Below are 27,188 nucleotides of genomic sequence, written 5' to 3' on the forward strand. Positions count from 1 at the left end.
GCCACTGCTTTCACTACACAGTTTCATTTGTTTAAAAGACAAGTCAGATTGGGAAAGAATGAATTCTAAGTTCACTAGCTACAAATGAAGAGACAAGTGACAGGGAAGCATATTCCAGAGAGCAGCAAGGGAAGCACTAGAACTGGCAGACAATAAGGTGATTCTTGTTGCACTTTTTGTCATTCCAAGTGCCATCAGTGTACATCTCCACACATTCCTCCTCGCCATTGCTAGAAGGTTCGTTTGAATACCAGTTAGTATAGCTCAGCTGAGCACCATTCAGGAGCTGGAATCTTCCTGGAATAAGGGATTGTTTTATCCCCAGGTAGGCGTAGGTGTTAAAATATCTCACAAAGTACAGAATGGCATCATTCTCGCCAGGATTCCTTGGAGTGGCAATAGAGCCTCCAACCTCTTTGCATGTTTCCACTGTAGCTTCAAAATCAGCACTTTTCCCATTGGTAGCAAATATTTTTCCTCCAGACTCTGTTATCATCTTGTTCAAGCGAAGGACTGCAAGAGGAGGGAAAGGCTGTTAAACATCTGTGCATTGTCTTGTGCTCACTTTGCTGTCAATTCTAACTCCTGCAATTTTGCTCCATAACTTTAGATTAAACCCAGGAAAAGGTAAAGGAAAGGAGGACTTGAAATCAAAACTTCAAAGACATTTGAAAATGAGGAGAGGGGGAAAAGGGAAGAAACACATATATACACAGATGATGAAACAGGAGAATCACATAAGAAGTTGAAGGAGCAAAGGGAATGAGGAATTCTATTTTTTAAAAAAGCATATGATTTTCTTTGAGACTCTCTATAAGACTCTGAGGTGGTTTGCAGCATACCAATGTTCTTGAGTGAGATCTTAGAATTGATCTGGTCATGATTGTCTTAGTATATTTTTAGTGTTCTGTTTGTCTGTTGGGGGCACAGGGTGTGCATGGAGCAGCTCTGTGTAGGCAGGGATTTTAATCTGGTACGTTCCTGCCTTCCTTGCACTCATACTTCAGAGCTGTTACCCAAGTGTTTCTCACTGGCTATGAAATTCTAATTCCCACCTACCCCATTTGAAAGTTTTCATTCAATGATGTACCAGTGAAGAAGATAGAGTTTTCTGCAGTTTTATTGCATTCCTTTTATGCCTTTTTCTTAAGAAGCAGTTTTTGCCCACCTGGTCTATCCCCACTAAACCAGTAGCAGCAGAAAGCAAAGGCAGATAAAATACCTCCTTCCAGTCTGGAAATCCGATATTCTAGTTCACGGATATCATCCTCATTTTCATTGCCAGGCAGTGGTGTGACATCTGTGAACAAAACCAGCTATTATGCACTTTGCATTACAGTTTCATCTTGGCTTTCAAGAGCAGAGCTCATATGAAATTAATGCAAACTTTTAAAAATGTTTTAGTTTACTGCTGTGTTTTAAACAGGTGATATCTTCACACATTAATCTTTGTAAGGGTAGGGGATAAGATCCTGGAAGTCACTTGCAGAGCAGAGATGTTTATGGAGAACTGGAAAATCGAAGTGATTGAGCCAGTCCAGGCAAAACACTGACACTAGTGCAGTAGGTTTAGTTGATTTTATATGTGTCTAGAGACTGAATCCTCGACAGAATCCTTCTGGCTTTTCAAACACTTGCTTACAGCTCCAACCTAGGACTCAGCAACAAGTTTCTTGTGCTGTGGAAGATTGTAAACTTTTCCCTGTGAATTGAACCACTGCATCGTTAAACAGAAATTTAAGTTTCTCATTTCATATAAGAAATTAGTAAAGTCCTGATTATTTTATTTCAGGTAGATCACACATCAGATTGTGGTAGATAGCACTGAGTTTACAAAGCTTAGAACACAACAGATAAAAATGGAGATAACTTCATGCACCTGGTATTTGTTGCTCATTGCTCGCATCTCCAAAAAAAAGCTTCAAAGGGAATCGTGGAAAAAATCCTGCAGGTTTACCTTGAGCACAGAATGGGAGCACGAAAAAAGCTACTGCTAAGATCTTGTGCAGCTGTGGAGGCAGCATCATTTAAAGCTAAAGGTAAACCAGAACTGGTTTGTTGTCCAGTGCAGAGTTCTGCATTAAAAAAAAAAAAAAAAAAGAGACTGTTTTAGAATTATTTTGGGTGTGAAGTCTTGCGTATATTATGCATTTCTGGCAGTGACATGAATGTCATTCACGTAGTTGCAAAGTTATCTTATTTCAGAATTAAAATATTTTTCCAAAAGACTGCTAAGTCTGCTAAGTTTACAAGGTCAACAGAGCAAAAACCCAAAACATCCCTTCAAAGGACTTTTCTGTACATCAGATATCGTTATATGCCATTATCCCCCTGCAAAAAGTTATAGTTTTGTTTTACAGAACAATAGACACATGGCTGCTGTAGCAAAAGAATGTTTAAGAGCAAAAGAACTGTTAATACTTTTTCTTCCTTTGCAGTATCCGTTTTTTAACATCTCTTCACCTCGGGTGACATGGTCTATAAAAAGAGGTTAATATTAATTAACAGGAATTCCTATTGATTAATAGGAAATTGTTAATAAAAATAAAACACACATTGAAGTTGGAAAGCTTTGTGGTATAGTTTGATAGATTCAACATAGTTTAAGCAGCAACTTATCTAAAGATGTTCGACTTACCTAGCAGCTCCAGTGTGAATTAAGAAAGACTCATTAAATGGTTCAATTTATAGGGCATGTAACTTGAGATTCATCTTCTTACCACAGGAAGCACAAAGAATATGTCATGTGATATGAATTTGCGTATAAATGGAAATCCAATGAACTTTAACTTGAATGATAGGGGGATTGTGCTCTTCAAGAGGTAAACATACTTAAGACATAACGAAAGTATTTGAAGGTACTTTTTCACTTGTAGAAACACTTTCACAAGTTTAAAAATGCCAACCCTGGAGCAGAACAAATTTCTCAATTCATATTTGAAATACCAAATGTTTCTACAGCGTGGCTGTGCAAATGTCACAGAAGATAAGGCATAACAAGTCCACCTGAAATATAATGTACACCAGGAACACCACCATCATTTTTGTTACAGATTGAGGGCTCACCAGTGATAATGACTGAAGTCTCATAACTAAACAGACTCTCACAATTGCAGCAGCAAAGCCAAATGGCAGTGGTGCATCTGCAGCACATGTAGAGGAGACAGCTAGAGAGACACAGAAATAACTCACAGAATACTCCAGGGGAGGTTTATATGTCAAAAAGAGCAGTTTTCTCCAGCAGAACAATGACCTCTCAGTGAAGGAAAAAGCTGCTTTATGCCAGTCCTGTAAGTACAGAGGCCCAAGATGAGGAGCATCACTGAAATGGAGATGGCCTTGCCAAGCACTTTACAGCTGTTCTCAGCTGAGGGCTGGCTCTGTGCAGTGAAGACTTTGGGTCTGTTCAGTTCCACCAAGTCAGATGTGGCTGCATCGTGCTTGTGCTGTCAGGCCAGCATCCTGATGTTGCAGCAAGGCCAACAGCCAAGACAGCTGAGGAATGGAGGGCTTTGGGACTAGATGGGGAGTGCCAGCAGAGTCTGTGTTAGTCTGGCATGCTGCTGGGTCTAAGCAAGGCTAGATCAGCTAAACAGGCACCGTGCACCAGTGCCCTGCACTTCCACACTCACCTCAACCACTGCTGTATGCCTCAACACCCCTGTCCTTGGTGGTGTGCCCACAGATGCTGGATTAAATCCTGCTGCATTGTTTATTGAGTGCCCTTGAGTGCACCAGTCCTGTGAAAAATAAATAGGCAGTACCCGGTTGTATGCACCTTGACAGAAGAGGGCTGTTTTAAATTTGCAAGAGTAACCTTTGTTTCGAGTTTCTTGTCAAATTTCAACGTTTCTTAGTTTTTGAGTGTTTGATGTAATGCTTTCAACATTCTTCTGGCACAGGTTTTTTAATTGTTATTTTCGGGAAGAAAACCCCACCAAAATCAAACAGAGAACATGAGCCAAGCCAGTACCTGGGCTCTAGATGAGCCCTAGAAAAGGTCACTGGCAGACCCTGGCCCCTTGCATCCCTGGTGAGAACAACTTGAACATTTAACTGCACCTGGAAGAAACCACAGGTTAGGCAAGGCAAAAGAGGAGGAGGTTTGGCCTGCAGCTGTGGGTTTCACATGCTGACTCAGGGCCTGGGAAACCAGAAGGGGGACAAAAGGTTTCTTGTGATAGACTCCTGAGGAAAAATTGATGTAGGTTTGATAAACTATAAACCTTTCTTGTCTAGACTTTCATCAGCATGTTAATAAGATGGCGCAAGTTAAATAGATATTTAAATACACCTTAATTTCTAATATGCTTGTAAAGAATACTTTATATAATTACCATAGCTTGTAAACTATTTTCTGATCTTTCCTTGAACTACATATCACAGAGGTCCAGCAAGATTCAAGGACACGGATCTGATAAAGAACAAACTATTTTTGAGCACTCAGGTAACTTTTCTCCACTTTCCACATCAATCAGTAAGAGGTTTCATAGTTTCAGTGAAGCAGATGTCACATATTCTGAGTGGGTTGTGTTGTGCAGTGTACGTAGGCAAAGGCAAAAGCTGCTAAGGACAAAGGTTGGTCAATGCTGCTTTCTCAGCTGCTCTGAGAAATACAGAGTTGAACAGTTGAATGGCTGTGTGCTCCTTCCATGAGCCTGTTTCTAAGCCTTTCCTTGGCATGCTTGGTCGCCTGAAAGTCAGTTTTTCCACAGATAACCTTAAAAATTATTTTCTCATTCTCTGTATTTAAATGCCCCCAAACCTATCAATATTTTCTGTTTAAGTTGATTTTGTTCTGTTCTGCTGTTGCTTCCACCTTACCTTGTTTCGACCTTGTCCTGTGTTTTCTGCATTTCCTTTTCTCTTCCAAATAATTATCAGACTGTCCCCAGAAACTCTCGTGTGCCTGGGAATAGCAGGAGGAGCACACAGCGTGGGAACACATGGTCCCATTTCTCAGAGGAGGGCTAAGGCTATTTTTGCTGAGCACTAAAAACAATTCAGCAAGATGTAGACACTTGGGATAGCAGATTTCAACAGGCATTTTAAAAAGTTAAGTTATGAGCAGCATTGTAGAGCAGAAAGTCTTCATTTTGCCTGTGATCAGTGCACATGAATGCTACTGCCATCTTGCCCCAGGGACTTAAGTGGAGGATCCAAGAGGAAGTCTCTGGATGTCTCTGATGTGTCACTTGGTGCAGCTCAGCTGAGAAAAACCACAGAAGTTTTATAGCAAATAGAAAGCAAGACAATATCTCATGTGTTTAATAGTTAAATAGTTCCCATTGCCACAGCCTCCTTGCTCTGCAGTGCTGCCCAGCCTGAGCCACAAGGGCAGAGATGGCTGAAAGCTTCATTCCATTCCAAGGTTATAACCCTTGAGGCAAATTCTGCCAAACCCTGGTTTCCTAACAGGGACTTCATAAAAACATCCAAGTCCTCTTACCATTTTTTAAGGTGCTACTCTAATTTCCAAGAATCCTGTATCTATTGTGTTTTGAAATCAGCTATGTTTGTGTAACTGTTGGCTAACTGGATTTTATAAAAGTGTGCTTCAACTTCCCATAATGAAATACCCCTTGCAACCTGATACTCTGAGGTCCAGCTCACAGTTTATACAAGATAAGGCAGCCCTGTGTCACATCCTGCCAGTTAGGGTCACAAAAGGCTGAATTTGGACTCAGTTTTCTCAAGAACCGTGGGCCATGGGGTTTTCTAATCAAGTTTCTACAAAAATCACGGAGCCACAGGAAAATTTGTGTTTGCCAGAATCGATGGTGAATTTCTTCACGTGTGGTAGGGATTGATGAGGGCTGCTGTGAGGTTTTTGAGTGCCCAAAATTGATAATAGTACTTCTAAGCCGAAACAATTAATTAAATTACACCACTATAAAAGAGAATAGCACTCTAGGCCAGAGACAATTCTCTCTGAAATAAATATCCATAATTTTTATGGCCAAGGTTTTACTATTAAACATACCCTAATAACTATATTCAATTTCTCTTATGTGAGACAGGATCCACTTGCCTCACAAGGGTTGGAATTTTTGCCACCTTTTCACTTGTACTAGGATCTTAATTCTTAAAAACAGCTTCTATAGCATTTGGAGAGTAACTAATTTTCTGATTTAAAGATCTTAACTTTATGTTGCACTTCTGTAGTAGATTATTATAAATGAATAAAAAAAAGAATAACCTGGATTTTTCCTGGTCTGGTCACTATACATTAGGAATTATTGTTGCACATTGCACTTTCAAGGAAAGATTTTATCAAAATTATTATTACCATATTATTATGGCAATAATACCACTATTATTACCATAGCAGAACACAGAAACAATTAATTTTGTTTCTTCATGTGCTTATCCTCTCTATCCATTAAAAATATAAATTAATACATAAAAGGAGAATTGAGATCTTTCACAAAAAAAGTAGACTGAAATGCTGATGTTTCAAGTAGCATGTGAGGGTATAAATTGATAGGGTTATACACCAACACAAGAAAAAAAAGCCATATCAAAATAAAAAACAACAATTTCCTCTTTTCTTTCCTCTGTGGAACTGCAAAGAATTATCAAGCAACATTACAGATCAAGTGTGAACTATAAAGGGGAAAGAGAGAACTGCCTAGCAGTTGTCTGACTGGATCTGAGGAGCTTTTATTTTTCAGCAGCATGTGTGTGTTTGATTCGGTTTTTTCTCCTTTTTTCAATAATAATAGCTAAAGCAGAAGAAATTGGGCTTTTAGACCTAGCTTAGATACTTTTATTATTGATGTAATAAATATTAGATTGTGACTGGAAAATAATTTTTTTTCTTAACTGGATAAAAAACACCCTGGTATCTTGAAATCTAAATCTGTTTATATATAGATGTTATTTTGTGTTAAAATATTTGTAGGATTTTACACATTAAGGGTCTTAACAAGAGATCCCTACAGTCATTTTGCAAACCCCAAGAGAAATAAATGTGGTAGAAATAAATTTTTCATTAATTAAAGAAAAGGATTCCCCAAAACTAGTTTCAGTTCAGAGAGCAAAAGGCAATCTTGGTAGGGATTTTCTGGGGGGAGGCTTTGGTGACTTTTTGTGACAGGTAAACACTAACAAAGACACTGCATAGTTAGACTCAAAAATCGCTAATGATGTTTGCTTACTAAAATACTAATATTTGAGAGGTAGGTTTTTTCAACCCTTTCTAGCAGATTTAGTGTAGCTGGTCAGATCTAAACCCAGGAAAATTAAAAGGTATAATTTTAGCCTTACTTTTTTCTCAATGTAACCATTAGAATTCGAGTTGTTGTTATGGCTCTATTCCCTTCCCGTTTGAAACCTTTGGCTGAGATGGTGCCAGGTCACAGATATCAAAACAAGCTGCTTTGCAAGGCAGGTTCACACTTTGAAATCCATCCAGCATGGACCTGGGTGTGTTTTTATCATTTCAGAATCCTGGTCTGCTCCCTTATCCATTGGAGTGCTGCACACAACTTGGAGATGAATTGTCCCTTGCCAAAAATGTGAATAGATCCTACTTCTCTTCCTCATGGGAGCTTTGGGAACATCACTGCCCAGAGTCAAGTCCAGCTTCCCAGGGGCTTCCTCACAGAGCCAAATGTGGGGGAGGAGATTGTGTTTAATGCATGAATTTTAAACCTTTTCTTTTCCCCCCTGAGGTAGTGTGTAAATGACAATGGATGAGCTCAGGTGAGAATGTGAGACCTTGCTGCTCCTGGTTCTCTGCTCAGCTGCCCAAAAGGAGCAGCAGTGAAAATGTTTTGTGAAAAGGTGCTTCTTGGTCCTCCCAGATTTGAGTTGAAGTCGGTCAGTGCTGTTGCTTGGTGTAACATCAGCAGAGATGTTGTGTTTGAACTGACTGAACTTCCACTCTTAGCTGCCTTCCCAAAATATTATCTGCTTTGCTCAGTGTTTTGGGAAAACACACGTGGCCTTCCAACGCTGCAGTCTCACGGTTTTCTGAGGGAATGTGCTGTTTTAGCAACAAAATGCAATTTTTAGCATTTTACACACTCTGTCCACTTGAATCAAGTGCAATATTTATCTTTGTGCTTTACAGAGAGTAGCTTCTGAAACTAGAAAAAATAATTGTAACTGGTAGTATTGGTATTTTCATGAAAAATAGGTGGATGCTGATGAATCAGTGAGTGGTTCAATGTGACACAACACAGGTTCTATGATTGAAAGTGATGTGCAAAATCTGAAATCATAATTGCTCCAGTCAAGTCAACCTCTGTGCATCTCTTTTGAGGCAGAAATTGTTAAGCACTTCAAAATGCTTCTAACTACGACATCATGGGCAATTTTAACTTCAGCATTTCCAATACCCTAGGTCAAAACTTGGAATTTTCCTCTAATCTTCACAAAGGTACGGAGAGAGTCTGCCACGAGAAATGAATTCTGAGTTATTCCCAAAAGAGGCAAACACATCAGGCACATCAGTTCAGGCACATTTTAATCATGTTAATCACCCAGCACATTTGGAATTTTCCTAAGGCTAAACAATACCACAATATGATTCATTTTATATTTTAGGATACAGAGAAACTGCAGAAATTTTATCAACCTGAAACACAGATGCTTCATTATCTCCATACTCTGAGGTGGCTGAAAGGCCGTTCTAAAATTCACAGATTGTGAGACGATACTTGTTGCATTTTTTGTCATTCCAGGTGCCATCAGTGTACATCTCCACACATTTCTCTTTCCCTTGGCTATCAGGCTCATGCTGGTGCCAGCTGCTATAATTCAGAGGCATGCCATTTATATACTGAAACTGACCTGAAGTGTCCCCCTTCCTGATGCCCAAGTAAGCATATTGGTTATACTGCTTCACAATGTCCATGATAGCTTTATTTTCCTCCTCGTTCTTGGGAGCTGCAAGAGTTCCTCCAACCTCTTCACAGGATTGCAGTGCAGATGCAAAGTCAACTTTCTTCCCGTTGCTGGCAAGAATTTTCTCTCCTACTTTTCTTATTTTTCCATTCAAAGCAAGCACTGAAACATGCAAAGCTTTGTAAATTTTCTATGGCATACCGATGGAAAAGTTCATAAAGAGAAATCAAGAGATGAAGAGAAAACTAAAAGTGTTAAGAGAAGTAGAGGGAAAAATTGACAGCAAAGGATGAAGAAGAATAAAAATCTTTAATTTTACCCATTCACTAACTGTTCACTAAATATATTTAGCTGTCTTTGACCATCTGTCCTTGTCTCCAAGACAAGGATGTCCCATCATCATCTGCTAAATATGAGCCCTGTTATATTTTGTCTACTTTCTAAAGAAGATCAGTGTGCTTCAGATTTGAGCAAGGGAAAGAGAGATATGGTAATTGCTTTGTGAATCCCTTTTCAGTACAAAACAATTTACCACCTTTAACAAATCTGGTTGCTGATAGATAAAAGTGGTACAAGACTGCATTTGCATGAATCCATGTGGAAAGTGCAACATCAGGTAGTTGGAATATTTTTAAAAATAAACCCAATTTGAATAAATGTGCATTATGGTTGCCAAGAGGAATCTGCTTCTCTCCAGGGAAACAAGAATCCTGACTTCCCCTGCTTTGAATGAGAAAATGGAGTTTTGGGATGTAGTACCCTTTCCAAATGCAGTTTCTTTCCTGCAAGTCATGATTCTGTAACTAACTTTGCCTATTGCACTTAAAACTGATAGTGAGTTGAAAAAGTGACAAGGGAAAGAATTACCAGCCTCCAGTTGGAAAAGTCGGTGTTTCAAATTTTCTAAAGCATTGTGGTGTTTGGTGGCCAGAGAATCAGGCAGACCTATGCAGATAAAACCAGAAGTTACACAATCAATCAAAACCAGCTGTGCTGCTAGGAACAGGTCCCTGGATAAAACCAGTTATTTTTAGAACTAAGTGGCAAATGTCTTTAACATCAGCAAGTGTAAAATAAATATTTTCCTAGGTTTTTTTTCACATTGCTGTTAATCTACATTAAAGAAAACTAACAAAAACATCCAATCCTATGAAACGCCAGTAATTCCCCTCTACAGAAAAGAAACTGAAGCTTTAGAGGTTGAAGCCTTTTCTTAGTTGTATCTGTGAAACTAGCTTTGCCAAAGGGAATTGGTTTCATTCTAGAACAGGCATGAAGGATACTTTTAGGACGAAACAGTTTTTATGGCACCATGTGATTTCCTTTTTAAAGTGCAGGGTGTATGCTTTGTGTTTATCTTTCCTTAATGGGAGCCATAAACAGTGGTAGTGGAAGATTTCTGGATAGTGTGAAATACACCTTCTACAGGTAACAGAGGTCTTACATGTAGTGTAAAGTCACTCATAAACTGCCATGATCATAACCCACTATTCACAACTGAAACACTGAACTGAAGCCGTGTAGAAGCACAAAGGGTTGCTGCATCCCCGAGCTGCAACATTGCAACTCTTACTGCACTTCACAATCCATTAAAAAAACTCCTATATTTGGCCTAATACAGGGAGTCTGGGAGTAATTCTGATAGTGCTTTAGCCTTGTCAGCAAGCCTGGAGAAAGTATTTCTACATATATAAACATAATACTTATATGCTAGAGTTGTTGATAACCCGTTCAATTCCCTTCTTTCCCCAGAAGAGAGAGGAGACCTGTTTTTTTAGAAAAAAATTAAATTGCTCATTTCCTCCATTCCCTTTTCCTTCCTGTGCTTAACACACCTGCTTCCTTGAGAGCACGTGTCCTTCTGTTTTATCAGTTTCCTGTCATGCAGCCTTTGTGGCATGTGTGTCTTGTAAAAGAGGCAAATTTACTTACCTTTCAGACCATCTCTTCCAGGGATACCAGGTAGCCCAGAAATTCCTGGACATTTACTCAATGCATGGCAAGTCACTAACAAAGCAGCCAGTGTTGTAAGGACGCAGGATGAGTAAGACAACATGATTTCTCCGGCCAGCTGTAAAAAAACCCACACATTTGTCAGGTAATGATTCTGTAAGAAATTGTTTTACATTGGTTTACACAGCTGCACACTCCTTCCCCCATCATCCCTTCTTGAAATTTACATTATTTCCTTGTTTAAATAAAGTTTATAGTTCAGGTGTAAGAGATTTCCCAGATTTATTTTGCAACCATTGTGTAGTTTATACACAAAACTCTTTCTAGACTGATAAACTTGGAGTAGTGAAGATAAATTATCCCTTTCACTGTCACTGACTATTTGTTGGATTAATGCTTGAGAAATGATAGGCTCAGAGGCAGCTGATCACACTTAAGCCATTAGTTGCCTGCAAGGACTATAATCACTCAATGATGCATAGGATATTAACCTGAAAGGCAAATCTGTTTCACTAGTATTTGTAATGTTTGGGAGCTTGTTAAGGCACAACACTATCTAAGCACATTTATTTGGCATAAACTGATACTGTTTTACACATGAGAAAAACTTTATAGCTCAATTGACATTCCTATCCTGTTTTGAAAAAAATTCCACAAGCCTGAAAATGTCAGTTAATCTTGTAGAAAATGTATTTTTGCTGGTTGGCAATAGGTTTATTCATCTTAATTTATCCCTACAGATAAAACAGTAAGTAGGGATATAATCAAGTGCTGAGCTATCGTGACTAAAAAGCATTTAAAAACTCTACATTGTGGGTTTACAGCAGAGTGAGTGGGTGTGCTGTGCAGCTGTGAAACCTGAAGGACCATAAGATACCGTGGCACAGAAATATCCAGTTGTTGGCATCATTCAGGTAAACTAACAGGAGATTAAAGAAAGGTTCAAGATGCAAGAATGGGTATCCATTTCCAGTGGGGTGATGCTCATGGGTTGACTCAAAACAAACAACTCAATATTCATTACTTCACTTTTCTATTGGCAAAAATCAAAGAGGATCTTGTACCTGCTCTCTCCTAAAAACTTCCATCTTCTAGAATAAAAACAGCATTTACATATACTAGGTTCTAAATCTAGCTCCACTTAAAATTTAAAATAAAAACTTGGTTGGCTTGAATGCTGTAAGATTGTTAACATCTAGGTTCATCAGCTATAATGAGGTATTTGTTATCACATTTCAAATATATATGCCAAGTAGAATCAAAATATCAGTCTAGAGTCATTTATTAAATGGGGTGAGCTTTTAAAAGAAAAATCATTAAACATATATCTTTCATATTGACTCTATTGTAGAAGACTTTTGAGATTATTTTTAATCTGCATCCACAGCAATTTGGTTTTTTAAGTGGAATGCCTCATCAAGGTCAATTTGATGCAAATACCCTTGAATATGCGAATGTTCAATTATGTCATAAATTTGCAGAATATAGGATCTGTGTCACTAATAGCAGTATGGTCAAGAATTTGCACTTTAAAGTAAAATCAAATCCACCAGAGAGCACATGTGCAGTATTAAAGGTGCTGCTGAGTTTTGTTTGTTGAACCTGAAGCATCTGGAGGTGTTTATCCTTTACTGAAGGCCAGCAGACACCTCTGGAAACACTGGCCAGTGACTCAGAGAGAGCAGATTATTAAAGACCCTAACAGAAACCTACCTTAGGTGCCTAGGAATACTGACATCCTTGAGATAAGGAAATGCAATTACAACATGGCCCCTTTGCCTGGGGATGATCATTCACATTTGAATGGACTGCTGCATCCAGCTCATAATTGGATTATGATGCAGAGTCAGGCTCCTGATCAGTTATATAGCAAAATTGAAAAAACACAGCTCTTCAGTTTTAATCCAGTTTTAATGACCTTCATCAGTCATTACTATCTACTGTCCTTCAGGCATCTCCTTATCTACCAAAATTGCTAGTATAAGCAAAGTAAAAAAATTACTAATAAAGGGAAACTTAATTTTAGAACGTAAATATGACCACAGAAATCAAAAGGAATGGGTTTGCCTTCTAGCTGAAATTCCTTATGATTTATTAAAAGGAAATTCAACTTACCCTTCTGCTTCAAAGTGAAATGAAAAAGCAGTTCACACAAATCCCCTTTATATAGTGTTGTGTTTGTTAAATGATATGGCTGAAGTGGAGACTGGATACTGAGGTCATGAATGAACTTTTTCAGTTTTGCTCACTTACTTGTTATGCAAATACTAAGTTCAGTTTTAAGAGCTGAGAAGTGTCTTTGTTTTAATCAAAATAAATCCAAAGTTGTAGAAAATACAACCCAGAACTAACAGATTACTCCAAACATAAAGTAACTTTCAGCAATTCTAGGTTATATTTATAAATTGTTTGTTGTTTTAGAAAAGCAAAAAATGGCAGATGACCAACAGTGGCTCTTGTAAAAGGAAAGATACTCTTGTGGTTAATCTTAGGGAAGCCTGGTACCTTCCAGATAATCTGACCTAGTAATCAGAATTCTAAACTTTGCCTGCCTCCTTTGCATCTGATGTACTTATCTTACCTTAATATAATTTTCTAGCTATGTGCTAGACTGCTCAGTGTTTCCATGAGCTTCTGCTCTCTCTTGCACATACAAGACAGCTGATCTTCTCTTGGTCAGAGATGGAACTTGGAAAAAATCTGTACACATGCAGAAAATTCTCAAATGGACATCCTTCTCAAGAAAATAAAAAAGAAACCAGAGGTTTTGTTCCTTTTCTTTCCCAGAAATAAATATTGGGATTTTGTAACTTCTGATTCTGATGCTTTCTACTCTAGAATGTTTGATCCTAGATGAGTTTTGTTTCATAAACCTCAGCAAGCCAACACATCAGTGCCTCACCTGAGAAATACTTCAGCTTCACAGCTTTTCTCTGTTTTGTCAGTTTATACTGTGGTCTCTTAAGGATAGGATGTTTTCTATTTTTAATTTGCATTTTACTAAAACTATTTAAATTTTGTCATCATCCTTAATAATAGTGTTATTCTTTCTGAATAATTCCAGCAGGATTCACAGCTGCAAGCCAACATCTTTAGGCTCCCTGTTCAGCAATTAGAGATGTTTAATATCAGCTGGCTGACCTAGCCAAGATCAAATGCCAAAGCAGAAGGTACATTTAGGGTTCCCCTTAGGTGTAGTGCAGGCACTTAAATCCAATTCCATTCACAGCTGTGAGTCCTGTCCTGCAGTTAAAAGTTCCCAGCATGGCCTTCTCTGTATCTCAAAAACCCCCATAAAAAACAAACTGAGGACATATCAGGTGTCCTTCTTAGCGAATGACCAGTTAACACTCACAAATGTATCCTACAGACAATCTGCCTTCAAAGTCCTTCCTCTACCAGATGGGAGCAGAGCTGTGAAAGCAGATTAGTCCTTCTTCAAAACCTCTCACCCCACCAATGGAAACTATTTCTCTCTGTAGTCCAGATGAGGTAGATGCAAAAAAGTGGTGTTGAGTGCATGATATGTGGATTAGACATTACCCAACAGATAAAATGATTTTTCCAATTCCTGTTGCAGTCTAGAAATAACACAGATACCAGACAATTGAGCACAGTCAAAGGCACAGGTAATTCTGTTTCTGGAGGGTAGCAGATCTCTGGGGTACATGGGAAATTTCTTCAATTCCAGAATAAGATGGAACTTAATGGATCCAGATTTTGAGAGGCAATATTTTAAATTACTAGGTGCCCAAGTCCTTGGGAATGTTACCAGAACAGAATCTCATACAGATCCAATTTCCAGGCAATTCTGTGACAGTTGTAAGGGCTCATTTTTCTGCTCCATCATTGCATGTCATGCAGCTCTAATACATGAACATGATAAGTCTCTGCAGATTTGTACTATTTCTTCCACTTAACACAGTCTATATTATAAAAATTAAAGAATTGAAAACATTAAACAGGGAGACCAGTAAAGCTCCATTTATGAAAGTGTGGTATGAGCAAAACATGGCTTATGATCCCAGAAAACCTTATCAATTATTATCTTTTACCAAAACTTTTGAAGAAAGATACATTTAACAATTGTTCTCCCATGAGTCAGATCATACCTACACAATGGAATCTGATAAGAAACCTAAAACATAATCCAGAGTGAGAGATTACGTAGTCAATAGATTTACTTTGCTCAGTTATGCAGCAGAGAATGAAGGAAAACAAACATAGTCAAACAAGGAAGAAAGAAAGTAAATATTTTTTCTGCAACCTAGCATTCCTGTAGAATAGGGAAGGATGGGAATTCTACAAGGACTGGAATTCTGAAATTTGCAGGTAAAACCTGAAGGCCTTTAGCAGGGAAACACCCACAAAACTCAGCCAGGGAACTTTACTGGTTTCAGTGGACCCCAGGCACTGCACGCCTCTTTCTATCATTAGGAAGAACCATAAGAATATTAAATATGCTTCGCTGCCAGTGAATTAAACCTAAACCCTGCTCAACTATCAGCAAAGGGGAACTTGGGGGAAAAAAGGAATCTGATTTTTAAGATATCATGTAGCCAAAAAGACTTCTTCTTTCAAAAAACTAACTGCCAAGGAGGTTTCAGAACCAGAACTAATTTTATACAGCTTTCAAGCCTGTCATGTTCAGAACACAAGGTAAACTCATTTTGCTCTTTTGAAGAGAGCTGATTATGGATTATGATAACTTATCATATCCTGATCTATGTAAAGCTATGCCATGCTTTTCCACATAAAATAATGATGTATAGCCATGCTAGTTTATATTGGCAATTTGTGAGACAATAATTTAAAGTGTGTCACTGTGCTGCAAGTTCCTGTTACTGACTCTCTGAGAGAGTCCTTGGCACAGCATCTGTGTGGTAAGCAGGTGTGGCCAACTCTCCATGTTTACCTCTTTCCAAACAACAGTCATTTTTTATATTTGTCCAGTATTTCCCCTGAAATTTATCTGCTGAGCTATAACTCATACAGAGTTAAGCATCTATAGGTAGTTTTAAGAGTGCTTATTGACATCAGCTTAAGACTTTTTCAGAAATACAGGGCACTAAACATATGTCACCTCTTAGGTCATGAAACAATCCAATAGGTGAGGTGTTACCTCCTCTCCACCTGCAATTTAATTTTACTGACACAAAACCAAACAAAAATATGGGAAGTTCAACAGTCCCCCGCCTTTGGAAAATAAGAAACACTGATAAAATAGTTTGTATGCTAATTTACAGTGCACTGATGCAGGAATGGGAGGAAAAAATGTAGGCAGTGGCACTTTACCAGAGTGCTAATACTGAAAGAAAATTCTGCTGTGTGTGCCCTAGACCTTAACTTGAGGATAAACATCTTACAGGAAGAGTGCAATTGCTGATGAAACATGTTTATGCTTATGAAAAAATATGAAATCAGAGAAATGCTGTCAGCTCAATAATACACTGTAATTTTGGGGAGTAGATCCCAGGAAGATTGCTATGTTTAAGTGTACACAGATGGATGGAGAAAAAGAAGGAATACTGAATACAGATCATGAGTTTCCAAAAAGAGGACAGCAAAGATGGGGAACAGAGCTTGGAGCATTGGATTTTAAAGAGCTGGCTTCACCAGAATTAACTGAACAGGCCTTACATAGCCTTGTTCTTCCAAAGTACAGAAAGCATAAGTTTAAGACAAAAATAATAAAAAATTAAAAAAAGAAAATAAAAGAAAAAAAGAAGAAAACAATTTTAAAAATGGCTTCAAGCAGACCCCATATCCCTTTCAATCTATCAATTTTCCATTCTAGGAAAAGCAATTCAAACTTTGCTATCAAGAAAAGAGGTGACAAGGTTTTCAGGTTTTTTTTAAAGTCATGGTTCTCTACTGCCAAAGAACTTGCAAGTTAAATTCACAACCTAGTGATGTTATCAACTCTGTGTCTTGCCTGTTTCAGAGCCAGAATAACAAAAGTTTAGAGAGATGGTGTTCCTAGGATCACTGAGGAATCCTGGCTTTTTCCCTCAGATCATTAATTCTCCTTTGTACCCTGCAAGACACATTACCAACTCTAATTCCTCCCTGCATCTTCTGCACCAAAAATACTCTTACAGGGATTCTACAGAACAGTATGGGACATGATTCCCAACCTTTGTGCAACAACACAGTGAAATTACTCACTGCAATGCCAATCAGGTGTGTCACAGTGGAGTAAACATTGCCTTCTTTTACTGGAAACAGTGCAAAGAGTAATGCTGGAGGTGTCCTACCACTTTGTGTTCCCATGGAGATGAACTGGATCATTCTCCTCCCATCCAAAGTGGTAACAGGAAGCAATTTATGCTTGAACAGCCACTGGCCAGCATTGCCTTGGAAACATGTGCTTGCAATTCATATTTTGCACTTATAAATAGCCACCTGGCTCTTGTTATCAATTTAAAATAATCTAGCCTGCTGATAGAAAAAAGTCCTGCCAAGCTCTTATTATGTTGTTATTGCTGGGAAATGGCTGTGCAATGTCTCACTGATAAGTGTTAGAACACATGTATCCGAAGCATTGCCAATGTTTTATTTGCAATTGAAATTCAAAGTCCTTGGGAGAAACTTGTTGAAAACACATGGCAGAAAATATGGAGTAGCAAAGGAAAATAATAAACTCACCAAGGTGCTGTTAAGGTCTGATGATCACAGTGAAATGATGCTACTTTGTATTTTACTGAAGGGACACAACCATTAATGGATTCCCAGCAAGCACCACCTATTGTGGTTTTTATTGCTGCTATGAGCTAAAAATTAAGACAACAGGTATTAGAGAATTCCATTTTTCACAGATTTTTTTCAGGAGAGTGAACACAAAATTCTCTGTGTTTTAGCTGATCGTGTTGTTGGAAGCACGCAGAGCTTAACACACTGAGTCTGCTTCTTTTGCAGATTCTAATTCTGCAAAGGTAGAGGAGCATTTTATAGCAGACAGCTAGTGAAGTATCTCATCATTTCATTTCCCCTGATGGGTTGGTGAAGCCCAGCCCTGCATCCCCCCAGCTGCTGCAATCCCACCTGGTGGTTCTGTGGTTCTGCCCCAGGGCAGCAGCTCTGAGTGCCCGGGCTGGGGGCTCAGGCAGCAGGAACCAGTGGTGCTGAAATGCAAAGGAAAGGCTCTAAGGGCCCCAAGAAGCAGATTCCTCTCCTCACCTTTTATTGATGCTCCTCAGCTGACAGAAACTACGTAAGGTGCAGCTATGGCAGTGGCTTTGGTGCAGAAACGTTCTTGGGAGGCTCCTGCAAGGGTAAACGAGAAAAGCACTATCTAAAGCTCCTTGAAGTTCATCTAATAGATAAAAACAAGGAATGGATGAAGACTCAAAGAAATAGAAAGAAAACAAAGGGAATGAACAGAGTTCTACACCCTCAGATTCTCTCTCAAGAGATGGGAAGATCCTGAATGTTGCTTGAGGCCAAAATGATTCAAACTGCAATTGTTTAGTAGGTTATTAAAACACAGCAGACTTAACTTGAATGACAAATCAAAAAGAATGTTTAATAACTCTGAATAATGTAATAACCATGAATGTCAACTCCTTAACTAATAAAATATAATTTTGTTATTCCATAGGGGTCAGCCCCTTACAGCCTTTATAGTAGCTTTATATGTAGTTTTGAAGATGAAACACTATTTTTGTTAGTAAGACAAGAGAAATTCAACACAATTATTAATAAACATTTCAGCTACTTATTCTAATATAAGATATACCTTTTACAGTATAATGAAAGTATTCATTATATTTATTTATAAATTAGTTTTGCCACTCTACTTGGATTTGAGGACTCCTTCTAGGCAGACAGGAACATACTTGTTTCCCTGGAGTGGAAATCTACACAAGAACTCTTCAAACATGCTTCTTTTTCAAGTAGCCTCATTGTTTCTCTGCCTTACCAGACCATCTCAGGGACCCAAGCTAGAAAAGAGGTTTTCCCCAGCTGTGCCTGTGTTCAGCCCTGTGCACAGCCCAGCCTGCTGGGTACAACAGAGTGCCTCTTTCACAAGGTCAGGCCATTGCCATTGTTCCCATGGACAATCCTCTAAAGATGAAGTGATTTTAAGTATTAACTTATAAATTTTTAAAGTTTTTTAGATAAGGTTTTTTCAAAACCTGGAGAACAACTGTGCTCCTAAATGTTTTGGTACCAGTATCACCATGCCAGTAGTACATTGCATTTCTCAAGCATCTATTTTCCCACACAAATGGGGCCCAGCTGTTTAATACCTGCCAACTTTTATGATTTTTTTACCTTTCCTATGACTGTTACAGAGATAAATGATGTAAACTATAATGTTATCAACAACTCACACAGTTTGCCAGAATAAAGATCAAATTCAGAAATATTTTGAGAGTATTTGACAAAAATAAACTGTAGGACTGCAACATTCAAAACCACTGGAGAGCTCCCAGCAACTCAAGACAAAGAGTAATATACAATTTTCAGCGAAGAGATTTGTAATATACACTAAACACTGTAGACACATTTGAAATATTTCCCAAATAGCTTTTATAACTGCTATTGTGTGAGGAGCTGAAAACTTTTCTTGTCATCCAGTCCTGCCATATTTTTGCCAACACTTAATCCCCACTTAATTAAGAATACAGGTTTTGCTTTAAGATAGAATTTAAAACATGATGTTATAAAGAAACGAACGTTGTAATTTTGCTTGTAGAACTTTTCCATTGAAAGGCTTTTCACCATCAGTCATGAAAGCTGGAAATGCACCTCACTCATGAAAATGAGTGATGACATTGTCCAGAGGGTAGCAATTGCAGCTCGAAGCTAAATGCCATGTAGTGGAAAATAACAGCCCGTAGAGGACAATCAGAAGCTTCAAGATAATCTTTGCTCCACTAGTTTTTCGTGCATAAATAAAAGATGTACTTAGCAGGCTTAGGAAGCACCATAAATACACCCCTTTTTCCATTTTAGCTGCAGCTCTAGAATAAAAAGGTGAAGAGGTAAAAGGATTTCAAAAGTACATCAGTGCCTCCTGTCTCTACCATGCTTCTGTGAATGTGTATGGTTGGTTAGGCAGGGTAGACAGGGTGTAAGGGGATAGAGAAGGTAAAAGCTTGTGATCTGTAGGCAGTGTAGTACTGATCAAACCACTTCTGAATGGGACACCTTTACAGAGGTGTCACTGGATATGTAAAGTGCAAGACGGGAGATAATCAAGAGAATAACTAATTACAGACATTATGATTTTGCTGAAGAGGTTTCAGGCTTTCCAACTAAATTGGGTGAAACTCTGTGTCCATCTCAGCTAAAGAAGCTTGTATGGTTTAGCTTGTCTGACATCAAAGGAAAACTTTGAATTATAAATGTGCTTTAGTATAATTCTTGGGGCAGGATGCAAATCTGCATAGAACTTTTTTCCTACATAGCAGAAACACAAGGGAAAGGTGGCCAAGTGTTGTAGCACAAGCATGCAGGTGGGAGGAAGGGGAAAAGATTCTGTTCAGGATTCTCCCAGGTAAGCCTGGCAAGGACAGGTACAATGAAACACTGAAATTCAGGCACTGCTGAGCTGGTGCAGGTCTGTTTGCATGAAGCCCAACATAGCAGCCTCAGACTCTGAAATCAGACACCTAAATGTGGCTGGACAGCTACTCTCACATTCTGCTTGAAATTTTATCTGAATTTAAACACCTTGGAAGAGGATGCCAACCAGTTGGACACTGTAGAGTCTTCCTCCCACTGCAAATATGCCAGAAGTTTCTTGCAGGATTACACACAAGCTCAGCTCTGAGGGACAAACTGTGCCACTAGCTGAAGTCATAAACAAACCAGAGCTCACAGAAAGCCAGGAAAAAGCTCTTACCACTGTCTGCCCTGAAGCACTGATCTAAAGAGCTCAAGCTACTGATGTCTGGATCTTCACTGGGGTCACAGGCCATAAAAAGACATTTTAACTGCAGGTGCCTCGGGAAAAAGTAATTTGTGCTAGAGAGAGCACAGAGTATCCAGTCATGCTGCTAGTGTTGAGTTTACCAGAGCTTAAAAGAGATACAAGACTGCGCCTAGGTTTCCAGCAATCTTGCATTATTTATTCCCCTGAGCATTTTTGGCCAAACTGCAACCCAGGAACCATTTTTCACTCCTTAGGTCTACAGGTGCTAAGCAACAGAGTAGAGCCATTTGGTAGTGCTAAAGTCACAGACCCCTACATAAAGCTTCTTCTCTGCATGTTTAAACTGAAGAGTCTGATGCCTTCACAACAGAAAACAAGCCACAACAAATAACACACTTGTCCTCTGCTCTAACTATATATTAACCACCTACTCCCCCATATTTATGTGTTATAAGTAAAAAATAAAGCAGTAAGTATGAGTTGCTACTGATTGGCTTCCTGTTTGCACCTTGTAGTTTCCACTGAAAATTGCCACTTGAAAACTAAAGAGAATGAAAAGAGCTTTTCAATGATTGTGCTTTTTTTCACATGTGACAGGATAGCTCTTCCTGAGCCTGTACTTAACCTGCAATTGTGTTTTAGAAAGATAAACCCAGCAGCTGATTAATAAATGCTGCTTTTAACCTGAATTACTCTAGAAGCTCTGTGGAGGTCATATTAGCACTGTATGAGTTGGTTCTAATCAGGGATATAACAGATTAGTTTATAATTAGTGCAAAATTAAGTGGTTGCAGTGATGCTGATTTAAGCCTCCTAGAAGATAATAGACCACAAATTCAAACTCCTTGTTTTTAGCACCTACTGAAGAAAGGTGTTCCTCAAGGATGAAAAGGTGTCTCTAACATAAATGATGAAAAAGGTCAGTACTTCAGGCACATCTGATAACACCCTGCTGAATTTAAAAGTTTCAAGTAATATAACTTAGTAAGAGCTCATTTTCTATTTCTAGGTGTGATTCCCGCCCTGTGGACTTTTGTCCAGCCTGAGATCAGCCTGCTCCCACACAATGGTGCTCCAAGCTGTCAGACTCCAGCATCACTATTCTGTTCCTCTGAGCACTGATTCAGGACAGGAGAGTTTACCAAGTAAGCTCAGACTAACCGAGCTACACTTGCACTTGCACAGCTGCTTTTCCAGGGCAACTCCAGCAAAGATGGATTTTCACCAGGGTCATCAAGAGCAGTTTGGTTTTCTCTTTCTGCACAGGAGGTGTTACAGCTGGAGGAGCATTTCCCTGGAGATGGTTTACACCAGAGTAAACCTACAGGGCAGGAAATGCTGGAAACGAGAAGTGACACCAGAGTGGAACCTAAAAGCTTAAGGACTGGGAGTTTCTTTCAAGAAGTGCACTGTTGGAACCCTGAAGCCTGGGAGTTTTGAGCTTTCTGTGCTTTCTGACACTGACCCCCAGGAGAACACTGTTTTTGACCTGAGGCCTTGGAGAAAGCTTCCAAATTTGAGTGATGGAGTTAGAATCACTGGTGTGTAGTGAAATAGAAGTGTGTGATTGCACATGGTGAAGGGTTTTGAATTTGAGGGTTTTAGGATATAGTAATAGGTATGGGACAAGATGGAGGTGTTTGGGTGTTATCTCCCTCTGTCTTCTTCTTCCTTCTTTATGCTTTCAGGTAGTAGTTTGTGGTTGGACAGTTAGTAAGTACTACACTGTGGGTCACAGGAGTTTAGTTATTGGGTCAAAAGTATAAATAATATAGGTATGAATTCTCTATTGGATTGTTTAGCTTTTAAAAACCTTGTAACTAGTTAGATTCACTCTCCATTCTGCTCACTTTTAGCTGGTAGCTAGAAGTGTTGCAGAACTCTCTGTACTTCAGATAAGATTTAATGAACAACCAAGTCCAAACGAGAAAATTCGTCTCCTTCGTGTTTTTAATCCTGACTCTGAGTGAAGGCAGAAGAAAATGAAGAGAAGCCACTAATTAGGTGGTGCAGCCCATTTACATTTAACCCATTTACAGTGCAGCTCAGATTTTCTATGGACCCAATCCTTGCTGGAGCCAAATATGCCTTTCCTGTGCACAGCCTGGTTAAAAAGTTAATTATCTGATAACTTTGGGCCATAGGAAACTGAGCATACAATAGGAATGTTTTCCCATGCTGCTTTTGCAGGCTTCCAATGTGTTTAGCATAAGAATATTTTTGCACTTACCTACAAACCATTTTGTGGTTTATATAGATCCCATTTGAATGAAGGACAGTGCTTCATAATTTTCAAGAAGCTTCATAAATTTCTCAACCCTATTGGAGTTTTGCTGGGAAAAAAATGTAAAAATCAGTCTAAATTACACTTCAGAGCAGAACTCTTGAGAAAGTTGCTGATAGGGCAATCAGGAATAGTATCTCAAAAAAAAAAAAAAAAAAGGAGAAAAAACAAACAAACAAAAAACCCCACAAGAATAAAACCCAAAAAACAGTTGAAAGAAAACAGCCATTCATATCTTCAAAATACTACTCTAGGTTCTTTTTGTTTTCAAATCAGTAGTGTAGTCATTGCAACCTACTGGCTGATGCACTGGGGACAAATCACTGCTCTTAGTCCAGCTCCAGATGAAATGGTCTCAAAACATTCCAGAGTGGGTTTTAGAGACAGTCTCAAAATGAACTTACATAATCATTCCAACGACTGCATTGGAGACTGAATTATCTCTGATCCCTAAACCCAAATATATCTTTTAAATATTGCACCAGTTCTTGTGCTTTTAGGTCGCAATTATTGATTAAAAACTTACAGGCAAAATTTTAAATATTCCGTTTTTCTAGCTGCAGAACACCAATTAATGCAGAAAAGGAATGCAGTTCACTTGAGAACTGCAAAGATACTTTGCCAGTAATGACAAGGAGTGCATGAAGCAGATCAGCAGATAAATCATACTCTGGAAAATTCATATCCTTTATCAATTTCAGTAATTGCTTTTTTGCTGTACCTGTATGACCTGGTGCAGAGAAAATAAATGTCATTACTTATAAAGGTAGACAGGGAATAAGGCAATGAAAATAACAGCTATAAAACAGATGAGCTGGGCATCAAATGCTCCTCTGTACAGACACATTCCCAAGCTCCCATGGGTCCATAACTTGCCAGTGCAGCCACAATCCTTCTCTCTGTAGAGGCACTTAGCTTAGTCTTCAACTAAGTGGAAGACAAATTGAAAATCTGTTCCTCCATGGTTAAACACTTAGAGCCTTCAATGGAAACATTTTTCTTAATTGTCAAACTTGTAATACTGGGCTGTAATTGTGTTTTTGCAGTTCACTTGAGGTGAAAGAAGCTCCCATTAAGAAAATCATAAAAGCTTGTAGGACCACTTCTCTCACATTAAGGACCTATCACATACACAGGGCCTTTTGCTTTTTTTTTTTTCTGCATGAGCTAAATTCCACTTGGAGAACCTTTCAGTAGCAGGCTTTTGTATTTAATTTAAGACAAAAAAAATTTCTGCTTTCCACTGCATCTAAATCTTGATTTATATCTTGATTTATGCCAGAAAACATCATCTTGTTCTCTTCTCATGATTTTCTACTGCACACAAAGCAACTTGGCTGACTGGTTTACTGTTTTATTCCTCTTTGTAGTTACAGCACAATTCATTTTCCAATCACATGGGAAGAGCAGCATGAAAATAGCTCAAACTTCAAAAAAGAAATTATTTCCATGTCAGTAGCTACTGCAGTGGACTTCTGTACTCAGAGGATAAATACCACTCTAGGCTCTAAGTGATCATTATCAGTCAATTTCAGAACTAGAATAAAAGTGCCCCAGGAGCAAAGGCATCACTAAATACTGAAGAAACATAGGACTGTATGTGCTGTCCATTATTTACATCATAAAAGAATGTATCAGAAGCAGCTATTAGACAGTAATCTCCCCAAGTTTACAGCTCAGCTCAAAGATGAAATAGAGACAAAGTTTTCATTAGTTTCAAGATTATTAAAAAATGCTTCCCTCACGCTGCATTTATGAGTAACTCAGGCATGCCATGAGCATGCCATAACTTATTACCCTTATACCACTGGTATAAACACATTTTAATACATAAGGACTGAAGAGATGAAATCCATATTTTACTAGGAGATTCAAAACTGAATGTCAAAGAGAGAACAATTATAAATACACCCTGTTTCTGGATATTCCAGGCCCCTTTTAGGGGCAGAGCACAAGCACTTCCATCATATTACCAGGCTGATAATTTACCATTTTTGTGTCTATTTAATTCAGCCTCCAAAACCTGTGCTTTTGTTTCCATAGCAGTTACTTGTCTCTGCAAGTCATCAGTCACTGTAAGTGGGACTCAAGGCTGTTATTTAATAATTTCTATTAAAATGACTGCACAACACCTGTCTCCAAGATGCTCAGCTCTCCTGTAATGTGATGCCATGTGAAAGAGGTCTTTGGTTTCCAGAGCAGAAATCACAGGCCACACTGCAGATTTGATAGGGAATTTGTCCAGCTGGGAGAGCCTTAGCCCTGACCAAAGTGAACACTTGGATAGGCTTTGAATTCTCAGGGCTGCCAAAGTCATCTTCTGTTCAGTGGGAAAAGCCCAGTTCTCAGAGGCAAAACACACATGTGAACATTTTAAAATTCATTAAAGTTGGAGTAAAAAACGCATGAACAGACCAAGAATGAGAGAAGAAAAAACGGTGTTTATAACATGAGATAGAGGGCTTGATATTTCACTCCCAGACAACAACAAGCTAGTGACTCATTCCAGACACTTTCTTCCTCCAGTTCTGTTGGGCAACTCATCTCCTATCTAACAGATGGTTTACTTTTCTGCTCCTCACACTTCTGGAAATCACACCTTTCCTGAAATGGTGCTATAGGAATACCAGACACTCACACAAATATTTTTTGGAGAATATGCTAAAACCAGAAAATCAGACCCATAGAATAATGAGAAATATATTTCTTACTTCCACATTCTACTTTTCTTCCTCTTTCTCCTTCTGTCTCTAAAGTTTCTTTTATCCATGATGGTCTCACTTTTCCAGGGAAACTCTACAGGACTCCTGATTCTTCTCCTAGAATTTAACTTAAAATTAAAAATTGTTCAAGTATTTCCTAAATTTTTCTCCCACTATGTTTTCTTAGTGTTTTGAGAGAGCACCAAATACTGACTCCTCCCTCCTTGCTCTTCCACCTGCCCACCCCCAGGAAAACAAAAGCTCGAGAGAATCAAATTATTCCCATGGAAAGCTTCATTTGCTAGGAAATGCATTACTTTGAAGAAAAATCCTTTAGTACCCCTACTTATGGCACTGAAAATCCAGTGAAATAAATGCCCTCATGTTGTTGCAGAGGCACACATCCTCTTAAACCAGAAAGCCAATCTAGTTCAGCTGTAACCCAATCACACATCACAGTATATGATCTAGAAAATGAGCTAAATTGCAGCATTATCAAGGACTCCTCTCTGAAGCAGTTTGTTGAAAGACACTGCTGGCTTTACTTATTTCAGTCATGGGATTGCAGAGGACACACCGAGGAGTATGTGGACCAGAAAATATCTACACACAATATCAATGTGTGCCTCTGACATTTTATGTCATAGTTCATATAAAGTGAAAATGTTGAGACTTTCTTTGTGGATGGAAAACAAGCACCTAATTCCAAGGTGGGTGCTATACATGATAACACAGATGAGATATGGTAAGAAAAGATACAATTTCATATGTACTTATTAAGAGTTTGGGCAGACACTGATTTGGCACCTTGGGAGAGAGTGTGACTTGGTTCTGCCATGTGACAGAAAACATCTGTGGATCCATTTGCTGTTTGCAGCAGAGCATGAAAAAGTTACCTGACAAATCATACCTTAGGGGAATTCTGCTCTTGGGACATAGAAAATATGAAGCAATCAAGTTATGGCCAACAGATTAGGAGGCAACTGTAGCAAGCATGATTTCTGGTTTTGAGAGCTGGCCCCTGGAAAGAAAGAGCAGTAATAATTTAGTAGGATATAATAGGAAGTGATTCGGAGTACAAATGGTACAATCAGATTAAAATCTCATTACATCTCTATTTTATGAGCTGCTCTGAAAATGTATCACATTATTTTTTTTTATTTATTAAAAGCCAAATATCTAGAGTAGCATTATAAATGCAGAAAGCATGTTCAGCTTCCTGAAATTGTGCAGAACCTACAAAAGGCTAATGGGGCAGAAGAAAATGTAAAGAATGAGAAGTAAAAAAAAAACAAAATGAAAGATTGAAGGAGGCATGAAACAACAGTTAAGGGATGATAAAGAGTGTCAAAATTACAATATTGCTAAATGATCATAGCTCTGTACCTGTTCACCCTTTGCACCTTTGGGACCATCTCTAGCTGATAGGATGGAGGAGCATCCTCTTGGCTGCAGGAGCACTGCACTGAACTTCTGGGCAGCAATAAATTTTCTTTTCAGGTTTTTCTGTTCT

General features: G+C 38.6%; 1 protein-coding gene across 14 annotated transcripts; it reads right to left on the minus strand.

Moving 5' to 3' along the window:
• Window positions 1-5: 5 nt before the first annotated feature.
• Window positions 6-27,100, minus strand: LOC106854192 (pulmonary surfactant-associated protein A-like). 14 transcript variants are annotated; one of them, XM_088168871.1, is made up of 11 exons: window positions 27,062-27,100; window positions 26,586-26,696; window positions 25,685-25,792; window positions 22,920-23,022; window positions 17,986-18,072; window positions 17,455-17,579; window positions 13,388-13,506; window positions 10,786-10,924; window positions 1,880-2,075; window positions 1,223-1,300; window positions 6-513 (listed from the first exon to the last, which is right to left on the minus strand). In XM_088168871.1, the coding sequence occupies exons 9-11, from the start codon at window positions 2,025-2,027 to the stop codon at window positions 137-139; spliced, it is 603 nt and encodes a 200-aa protein (XP_088024997.1). In that variant the 5' UTR covers window positions 2,028-2,075; window positions 10,786-10,924; window positions 13,388-13,506; window positions 17,455-17,579; window positions 17,986-18,072; window positions 22,920-23,022; window positions 25,685-25,792; window positions 26,586-26,696; window positions 27,062-27,100; the 3' UTR covers window positions 6-136. The 14 variants fall into 14 exon arrangements, with proteins under 14 accessions (XP_088024997.1, XP_088024999.1, XP_088024998.1 ...); XM_088168873.1 differs by having other exon boundaries at window positions 17,986-18,096; XM_088168872.1 differs by lacking the exon at window positions 13,388-13,506.
• Between the last annotated feature and the right edge of the window lie 88 nt (window positions 27,101-27,188).

The sequence above is a fragment of the Sturnus vulgaris genome, chromosome 8, assembly GCF_052056855.1.
Source record: "Sturnus vulgaris isolate bStuVul1 chromosome 8, bStuVul1.hap1, whole genome shotgun sequence".
NCBI lineage: Eukaryota > Metazoa > Chordata > Aves > Passeriformes > Sturnidae > Sturnus > Sturnus vulgaris.